This window comes from Microtus ochrogaster, chromosome 7, assembly GCF_000317375.1.
Source record: "Microtus ochrogaster isolate Prairie Vole_2 chromosome 7, MicOch1.0, whole genome shotgun sequence".
In the NCBI taxonomy this organism is placed as follows: Eukaryota; Metazoa; Chordata; class Mammalia; order Rodentia; family Cricetidae; genus Microtus; species Microtus ochrogaster.
The window spans coordinates 5,371,035-5,381,155 of NC_022014.1; the positions used below are offsets into that span (position 1 = coordinate 5,371,035).

Genomic DNA, 10,121 nt, shown 5'->3' on the forward strand with positions numbered 1-10,121 from the left:
GAGGAGGATAAATAAAATGAATTTTAAAAAGAACCAACCCAAAACAAATATAGGAAGGAATGAGGCCATGGAAATAAAAACCCTTTACACACGTGTCATGGTGATATGATTTCACAGCAGCTGGGACAGCGTGTAAAGATGCCATGTGAACTGGAAAGGGGGTACAGAGAGGTAAGGTTGCTCCAGCTGCTGCTGAAAAAGAATCACCCCTTTCAATACCATCAGCTCATGGACCTCGTCTCTGATGAGAGATACTGTGTGCCAAGTCCTTTCTAGGCCCTTGACATGTACTTAACATTTAATCCCTTCAACTCAATGAGGTGGGCACTGTGTTTTCTGATACATTCCTTTGGGCTGAAGTACTGGATTAACTACTTAGAGACTCCTTCTGGCTGCTTGAACATTACAAATGACTGGGCCTCTCCCTACTTACTTCCCTCACCTACAGAACGGAGAAAATAAGAGTCACTCCTGCACAGCCTTGTTCATACCGTATGATTGGCAAGTTTGGTGCACAGTTGTGTGGCCGTTTGACTGATCATGTGCTCCAGGAGAGGCTCACAGTCTGTCTCCGGGGCTTTGTCCATGCCTCACCAATGGCAGAAACTCATTCAATACTTAGGGAATAAATAAGAGTTTACAGTACAATGACAGTTTTCGCTTAAACTTCAGCCATCTCCAGGCTCGCAAAGCTGAGGCTTTTCCCATAACTCCTCAATTATCTAGGGCCACATCACTGTAAGTACCTCAAAGCTGTAGGGACTTGAAGCTGCCCAAAAACAATATTGCTGAGCTCCCAGGGGTTTCCATTGAGGAAGCAGCCAAGCTCAGCAGCTACAGTGTAACCAGAGCAAGCTATCAGGGGTTTGCAGTTTGGACATTTGCCCTTTTTAATTGAAGAAACTGACACAGTCAGAGTCCCTGGTGTGTTCTGGGTTTCAGTGTTCACCAAAGAGAGCACAGCAAAGGAGAAGAGTCCTTCTGTGAGGACAAAATATAATTTGCCCCAGAGGGGGAGACTTGGTTCTTGGTGACCCAATGGCCATTGCCACTATGCAAACAAGTCACTGTGCTAATCAATGCTTCACTTGAATCATGTCATCTGATTCTCCGCTCCTGAGAGAGAACCTGTCAGAGATCTGTGCTCCCCGTGCACTGGAGAGCCCCTGGGCAGCTTGTCTGGGTCCTGCAGTGAAGAAACACAGAACAGAGGCAGACTCTAAGCAGATCAGGAGCCAAGCACCTAACCACTAAATCACACTCACAAGGACAGGCACACTGGACAACTGCAAGACAACACTGATTTCTCACAGAGGAGTGCTAAAGAGAAGCAAAATTCTGAGCTAGAGTTACTAGCTACTTACACAATACACATAAAATGCCTGTCATGTTGGCAGTTCATTTCACATCCAAGACAATGACTATTTGGGCATTATATATATATAAAGCACTGTCTTGGTTTTGTTGTTGTTGTTTGCTTGACTGGTTGATTTCTTTGTGTAACAGGGTTTCATCTAATTGAGGCTGCCCTCAATTAAGTAACTGAAACTGAAGATGTCCTGAACCTTGCTGCCTCCTGCATGCTGAGACAACAGGGATGCACCCTCACACCTGGTTTGACGCAGCATTGAGGATCAAACCCATAATATCATGCACAGCAGACAAACACAGCTAACTGTGATCTTTTTTGTCACACAGCAGGGCATTTGTGAGTACAAAACTATTTTCATGAAGATATAAAGACCTTATTTGTCTTCTCAGCATGGTGTGTCATAGTGTTACAACAGCTACGGTGAGCAAAACGCTAATGCCATACACACTCGAGGCAAAAGCACCAAACTGAACTGTCATGGTGCTCTCAGCCACCCTACGCTTGCAGAGGAAAACAATTTCACTGAAGAAGGTCCTTGATAAAGCAGTAAAAATTAATGACTATTAAATCCCAACCTTGCATATGTGTCTTTTTAATGGTCTGTGTGATAAAAAGGGAAATATGCCTCCGGCACTATGTCACACAGCAAGGTCCTATGGCTGTCCGGAGAGCCTCTGTTGAAGCAAGGGGCTACAAGCTAACCTAGTAGCCTTTCTCATGGAACATCAGCTGTACCTACAGACAAACTACAAACAAACCGAGTACTAGCAGACTGTTCCTGAAAATATAGCAAAATGGGGATGTCGCTTCAAGGAAATCGACAGACAGTGTTTGCTGTTGATGATAAAAGTTCAAACTCTGTAGTGAAAATGAGAATTTTAGAAAACATATACCAGCCACAGTCATGTCAGCATCTTCCCAGTGTCCCCAGACAGACTGCCCTGATGTCAGCACTTAGAATATCTTAGCTGGAGAAAAGGGCATTCTCTAGAAGGCCAAGGCATGTTACTATAAAGACCTGAAGAGAAAATTCACTTAAAACTCCAGTAAAACATTCTGTGACAACATACAAAAGAAAGTGACAACGAGGCCTTGGGCTCCATATTGTTCCTAAGCTTTAAGAAACTCCTATTTGGGGCCGGGCAATGGTGGCGCATGCCTATAATCCCAGTATGGTCTACAGAGCGAGTTCCAGACGACCAGGGCTACACAGAGAAACCCTGTCTTGAAAATTGCACCCCCCCAAAAAAAGAAAAGAAACTCATATTTGTTAGTATTGGCGTGAAGTCAAAGAAAAATACCCACACAATGCTCTCAATAAAGCTCCCCTTCACTTCCCAAGGACCCATCTGTATAAGGACAGATGTGCAGTGTCCTTCACCATCCTGGGCCAGACTGCACACTAACCCAGCGGACACACTCAGAAAAGGTGACAGAGGTGGATTTCCACTGTACAGAGTCCAGAATTTTTCAGATTAACTTTTGATTAGCACAGACAATTAAAAAACTTCCTCTTCTCACCAATTCTTTATGTCTGAAGACAGTTCCTTTTAAATATGTTACTATTTTTATTAAAATGTTGCTTATATTAATGTGATGGTGTTGTAGGCTTATTATTTTGAAGTAAATTTAAAATATTTGTTTAAATTTCTCCATTTTAGTTCCTAATATGGTAAAAGAAAAGGGGTACTAAGACCAAAAGCTTTGGGCTACTGGCTCATAGAAGGCCTCATAAGCCTTACTGTCCAAGGCCTAGGATTTTATCCACCTTGTTTGCAAATCTGTACTTTCCCTAGGGTCTGCCTCCATTGCTACAGCCAGCATCGAGGGGAAAGCTGACATTCTCGTCTATTCCAGAGGGACTGACTGAGTCTGTCCACTCACCTCAGTACAGAGGGCAGGGGACACTCTAGGAGGACAACACTATGAAGGCTACAGTAAGCACCTGACTCCCGAAGCAGGAGAGTTCAAGGGCAGCTACCATCACAAATTCTGCCTCAAGTTTAGGCACGGGAGGCTGGTCAGCACAGTACACCAGATTCAACAGTAGAACACTGTCATCTCGGCCTTCTCCAGTGTTCCCTGGGGAAGACTGCCCCTTTCTCGGGCCCGTCCCCCTCTCTGGCAGACCAGGCATCACTGAGACGAGGACTCCCTGTGAGCTCAGCTCCTTCCCTTTGGTTCTAGAAAACTGGTGGATGCAGCCAGTCCAGGGTTCACGTCAGTTCAAAACACAGGTCCCTTTATAAAATCCCTTCCAGCGATGGGGAGATCCTGTTAGGAAGGTCTTTAAGTGTCTCGAATACAAACTGCATATGATTGTCAAAGCCCAGGGGATGCAGTGCCCCAGGGTCCCACTCTTTGTAGCCAACAGCTTCCTGCCACCACCAGAAAAGAAGACATGCAGATGAACGATGAATGAGCAGACAAGTCCATCAAAATACCAGCAGAAGCACCAAAACCATAATCACCAAGCAGTAGACTTGCACCCAAGGTACCTGTACACAGAAAAGTCAGCATGGCTTTCTTTTTCCAGGATTAAGTAGACATGGGACAGTGGCCAGTTGGCAGAAACACAATTGTTAGGATGCTTCTTTTTAGTTTTCAACTTTCTTAGTGATTCTAACCTAAAACATTACCTTCTTTTCTTCTGCATTCCATCAGGAGCTCAGCAAACCTCATTCTTAATTTCCTTGCCAAAAGTTAATCCACCCAAAAGCTTATCTGGAGAAATAACAGCTGTGTGCAACTCATTTGAAGCCATATAATTCGGTCCCAAAGGGCCTGAAAAGGTTGTCATAGGAAAGGCCAGGCATGGCAACACATGCTTACAATTCTAGCACTGGAGAAGATGAGGCAAAAGGCTGCAAGTTTGAGGCCAGCCTGGGTTATCAGTACAAGGGGAACCTACGCTGCATAGCAAACAAGCACGGTCTCAAACAGCGTCCACAGGGCTCTGATCCATCGCTGGCTGCTGCTGTCTCCTTCACCAGCAATGAGGCTACATTTTCAGCCTCGCCTTATCTAAGCCACTTGCTTCCTAGGAGGCTATGTCTCAGCGCGTACAAGACACCCTACCCAAGAATGTAGATGGAAGCTCTGAGCTTCTCACCCAGGGGCTCCCTGTGGAAATGTCTTTATCTGTATGTCTAATGGACCGATGGCAACCTGAAATTCTTTCCACAAAAATTAAGCCTACCCACATGGGGAGGAGAAGGCAGCTGGGGGCACTTTCTTCTGAGTTTCACTTTCTGCCTCTACAACTCTGTATCTCCCACAGGAAAAACCAACCCAGGGATAATCATCCCGCTGTCTGGTGACAGCACACAGAAGGGCCAGCATCCTTCCAGCTTTGAGGTTTATCTCAACGATACAGCAGGACCACTTTTTCCTGTAGCTCCAACTTAGTGTCTTCTCCTTAGTTTTATAAATGCGATTGCTCTGTGGTCGTCTCCAAAATCTTGGGCCTCTCCATTAACTCCACTAGTGAAGCAGCCCCGTTTGAAACTAGAAAGCCAAATATTCACTCAAAACCCAGGCTTCGTGAGATAAGAACAGGATTTTCTGTTAATCCATTTTGGACCCTGTTGTAGCACCAGAACCTAGAACTGGGCCCAGGGCAGAATCTGATGAATGTGTGAATGAGTGGGCCAGGGTTTCCAGACTCATTCACCTCCATTCTCACCACACTGCCTCAGTCCAGACAATCTCCTGGTCAGTTCTAGAAACACATCAGGCTCCCTTCCCTTCAAGCCCTAACACCCAGTCATGCCCCATCCTAGCCTCCGACGAAGCCTGGCCTGGGCTCCCATCGGGTTAGCGCTACTCACACTCCACTGCCTCTCCACTGACACCGCACTCACCCTCCCTCAGGCCACCACCCCCTCATCTAGGATCTGCTCAAACAGCACATTAATCCCCAGGCTCCCTGCCTTCCAGGCTACAATCCCTAGAACTGAAAAGGGAGTTTTCCGTTCAGATCATAAGCCCCATTAGGGGATCCGTCCCACCTTGAGATCAAACTCCTTTGGTCACCGTTGCTGGGAGGTCACTGGGAGGTGCTGATGAACTGGGTCCAAAGCCCACGCCCACTGAGAAGTGACAGCTGCTGCCCATGCTCTCTGCTCTGTACCCAGAGTGCTTCCTTTGCCCGCCCTAGAGCTGCACTTGATCTCAGGTCTCACGCAGTAAGCGCCTCTCCAAAATGCCCAAACATAGACCCACTCTGCAACACTCTGCCAGCCAGGAGCTTGCTGACGTCAGGGACTGTCGTGGTCTGTGCATTCACAATGTCAGACATACATAGGAGTGTAATAATCAGGGACAGACAAAGAGGAGCCGAGAGGGAGGAGAGGTGACCGTGAAGAAATAATGGATCACCATTCCATTCGGACTCATTAGCTAGAAGTGGCTCCCTGCCATGCTGCCGCAATTCCAGAGTAAGGAAAAGGCTAAGAGTGTCAAGAGGGGTCAGAGACTTGGGCAGATGCACGCCACTGCTAGTCCTGTCCACATGGTTTTCAAAATGAGCAGGGAAAAGCAAAAACATCAGTCTTGAGAAAATGGTACAAGGAGGGAATACTGAATTTAAAAATCAGAAACAGTTCATCCCTTTATGTTTTCCTTCCCCTGTCCCTTTACAAACTTTTTATAAATATAATGCACATTTATTTTAAACTAAATTTACACTATTTGAAACTTAAAAATTCACTAACTCCCTCTAGGATTTCTTTTTGTATTTTTCTTGAGGGGGTTTGAGACCCTGGGTCTATGAATTAAAAACAAAAATCACCAATAAATTATCAAACACTGATACTTTCAAAAATTCAGTGACTTTGGAACTTCAGAATATACTTAATAACTACACCTATTTTTATTTTATTTTTGAAGTCCAAACAATACATCACACAAAGCACACCTCACAAAACTGCTTTCACTGATCTTTGACCCAGCTACATACACAGCAGTGCAGTCCCCGCCACAGTCCCGGACTGTACCACAATCCCCTGCAACCATCAGTCCTGAAGATGCCAAAATGTCAAGGAGGGCTTACATCCCCTGATACCACAAAGCCCCAAAGCAGGTGCCACGCTCTTAATGGAAAAGACACTTGTCATAGTGAGATCTTTCTACGGGAAAGTGTCATTCATGAGGTGGTCAACATTCACATTTAAATCTCTCTAGAAGAAGAGTTTCCTGCTCTGTCTATGAATTCTTTAGCAATTAATAAAAACAATAAAGAAAACTCAGGAGAAAGAAAACCCACCCTGGCCAGAGTGCAAGTAAATAAATGACAAGGGAGGGAGTTCAGGTCACAAATGCCCATTGAGAGAGAAAACGCCCACTGAACTCCCAGCAATGCTATCAGGCAGGTGCCGTCCACCCCCCCCCCCCTTCCTCCCCATCTGACTTAAACCATCTTCTCCTCCCCTGGTTCCCTCTCCTGAGGCTTTTAATTGTGTAATTATGCGGCATTTGGGCATGACAAAACACAAAAGAGCTTTAACGCAGCTTTTCAAAATCAATGTTCATTCTCTGTATACTTGTAAAATAAATGTGCCCTCAATCCTGAAGATTTATAGCAAAACATGGGAACTTTTTAAAATTGCAGGGAATGGGGCAAGAAATGTAGCACATTACAGAGAATACTGGTATTATGTACCATCAATCTATACACCCATTTTCCAGATCTCAAAGATAAATATATATATATATATGAAAATAAAGTAAAATAAGACACAGCCCAGCAAAAATACCAAGGACAGTAAGGATCCTGAGACTAAGGACAAGCAGTCAGAGGCAAATCTGCGGGAGTAGGGGAGACATAAGCACTCCTCTTCCAAACCACCTGGCACTCATGGAGTTCTGTGTCCTAAAATCTGGACTGTAGAAAGCAAAACAGGTATCACAGTAACGAGCACTGAATGCCAAGTTGAAGGACAGAAATGAAAACTTGACAGGAGAGAGCAAGGCTGAGACTGGCCGATTCGGGCAAAAGGTCGTGTGTACTGACAGGTATGTATGTCTAACTTTCCAGTAGCCTGCAGATCAGCCAGCTTCCTACCCCCATTTTAACCCTAAGTAAAGCAAGGCCTGGAGAGGAAAAGGGACTTGGGGTTCACCGTTTTGTCAAAGGAGACAGGAAAACATCTGCATGGGATCTTTAGGCGCTAAAACGTTCCGACTTCCAAAGGGCTCCGATACCCTCAGACTCACTGGGCTTTCCACCAGAATTCAGAGACATCAACAGCCAAGTGGAAGACGTGAGTTTTCAAAGTTCTCCTTCCTTCTAAGGTCTCATGTAGGTCAGCACTGTCTCGGTGTCCGCCTGCAGTATGACTAGGTCTGCCACGGCTGACTCACTAGAACACAGGCATGCTGATTCCCCCAGTCAGGTGTTCTGAGACAGCCAACTGCCTCCAGACACTAACCCTGGAGAGAGCCTTTCCACTGCCGCTATCACTATCAAACAGAGACAGGATGGGGGAGGGCGGTGACAAAGAGAAGCACATACCTTTCAGCTGGTCGGCCACCACGCTCTGGCCAAGGCGCTCCATAACTCTCCCATCTTCCATTTCATACCTGTCGTCTAAGTATTTTGCAGTGGCCTCGGATATGTGAACTTTGCCAGCCACTCCCAGCTGCTCCATGAGATTAGCCAAGTTCACGTCATTGGACCACACATCGAATTTAAACCTCCTCATGCCCAGGATACCACATAAGACAGTCCCTGTGTGAACCCCGACACGCATGTTGACCATCTCCTTCTTCTCCTGGCAGAACTGCTCGATGGCTTTTATCATGCCTAAGCCCATTTCGATGCAGCAGTAGGCATGGTCCGCACGGGGCTCCGGACAGCCTGCCACGCAGTAATAACAGTCTCCCAGGGTGCTGATCTTCTCGCACTTGGTCTCCTCACACAGCCGGTCGAAGCGACCAAACAGATCGTTGAGGAGACCTACCAAGGCATGAGCGGATTTGTTGGCACTCATTTTGGTGAAGCCCACAATGTCTGCAAATAAAATACTGACCTCTTCGATCTGCTGCATCTTAAAAGGGCGGAATGCTATAGGCGCTTTCTGTATGGAGGACTTCTTCTTCCTGTTCTTGGGACTGGAGGTGGTGTGCCTCTTGACAGAATTCTCGCTCTCCTCGTCCCCTTGTTTCATTAAGTCATCGGCTATGATTCTTGGCATCACAGAATGAATCATCCTCTCTTTGAGGGCTTTTTCTACTTCCAGATCTTTGCCGTGCATAATGGACTGTCCCACCTTGAGGAAGGTGCTCCTGGACCTCACCTGAGACATGACGAACAGATGGATCCCGATGGCATGGATGCACACGTGGAGCAGGGCTCTGCTCAGCAGCTCCCAGTGCAGGGCCCCAGGTCCCGGGGAGGGGAAGCAGTCTTCATTTCGGAAATGATACCCGAAAGTCTCGAAAAGGACAGAATAGGTCACCCCCAAAAACAAGCTCAGGTACAGAGGTAAGTGCATGACCGTGTAGAGCAGAAAGAGCACTTCAATGCACATGGAGAAGCTCCCCACTTGAGATAAGCAAGTGTCCACCGCCTTGGCTGTGAGCGTTTGATTGGAGCTGTCAACACGTCCTGACAGAGGTGTCCAAACCTGAAACTGCGCAGCCAGGGTCAGAACGAACACCAGCAGGGTGAGAGCCAGCGAGGTCCACGCATAATGCCGGGCGTACAGCTTGGTAAAAGTAAACAGGAAAAAGCCCACACACACCACCAGGAAGCACAGAGCCGGGACCACCATGACAATCACTTTGGATCTTATGTGGACAGCGAAGTAGATGCTCCAGAGAAGGCAGGCGAAGCCCACATAGAAGAGTGCGTACCGGAAGCGGCGCTGGGTCTGCGGGAAGCAGCGCTCCAAACAGGCCTCCTCCAGGTTTACGGAGTCGAATTTGGGGTCCCACCACCGGCTGGAGGCCCTCTCGAACAGCTGGGGCAGTTTCTTCTGCCTGCGCAGGCGACCCCCGCCGCCCATCCGCCGGGGAAGCCCCCCGGAGTCTCCCGAGCTGCTACAGCTGGACGAGATGCTGTACTTGCAGTGCTTCGGGTGGGTGTTGGAGGACAGCTGCTTAGGGTTGATCTTGACCCTCACGCTGTTGCTGTCTCCGCTCGAGTCGCAGCTCACCTCGGTGCTATGGTGATGCAGCAGCTGCTGGTGGGGTGAGGAAGCCATGTTGCCGAGCTCTTGGAACCTTTCCCGACCGGGTCAGAGGTACCTGCGGGCAAAAACAGCAGAATTTGAGCGGCCTTACTACACACACTCCCGGAGGGCCACGCGACCCGTGCTTGTCGCTAGTGCGAGCTCTGGCGAGCCACTTGGGAAGGCACCATATGCTCACAAAAACTGCCCAGACAGGAGGAAAAAGCGCCAAGGCGAGCCAGAAGCGCTCGGGCAGTACCTGGTGCTCCCGGGGTTCCCGTGCCTCGGCGGCGCTGAGTCTTGAATCCCGGGCGCGCTGCGCTGCGCTCCCCTCGGGCGCCGTCGCCCGCTGCTGGCCTCCAGCCGCGCGCCTCCAACTGCGGCTCCAGAGGGAAGTTCAGACCTTGAGCGCTCGGGGCACCGGGAGCGGCTTTCGCAAAAACAACTCGGCCGGAGGCGAGCAGCGCTTCATCCTGCCGCAGAGGCGCCCGGTGCGTCAAAGCGCGCGGGCCGACCTGCGGCTCCTGCCGCGTCCCGTCCCCGCGCCGCGGAGCACCAGCGGGCTACCCTGGCCC

The 10,121-nt window shown here is 48.3% G+C and overlaps 1 protein-coding gene across 2 annotated transcripts in view; it reads right to left on the reverse strand.

The window, feature by feature from the left end:
* Adcy9 (adenylate cyclase 9) overlaps positions 1-10,114 on the reverse strand; it is a 124,177-nt gene extending 114,063 nt beyond the window's left edge. For both annotated transcript variants that reach the window (XM_005349243.3, XM_026780347.1), the window contains exons 1-2: positions 9,806-10,114; positions 7,887-9,622 (exon numbers count right to left, since the gene is read on the reverse strand). In XM_005349243.3, coding sequence (XP_005349300.1) covers positions 7,887-9,579 — 1,693 coding nt within the window. In that variant the 5' untranslated portion in view covers positions 9,580-9,622; positions 9,806-10,114. The remainder of the gene's footprint in view (positions 1-7,886; positions 9,623-9,805) is intronic.
* Between the last annotated feature and the right edge of the window lie 7 nt (positions 10,115-10,121).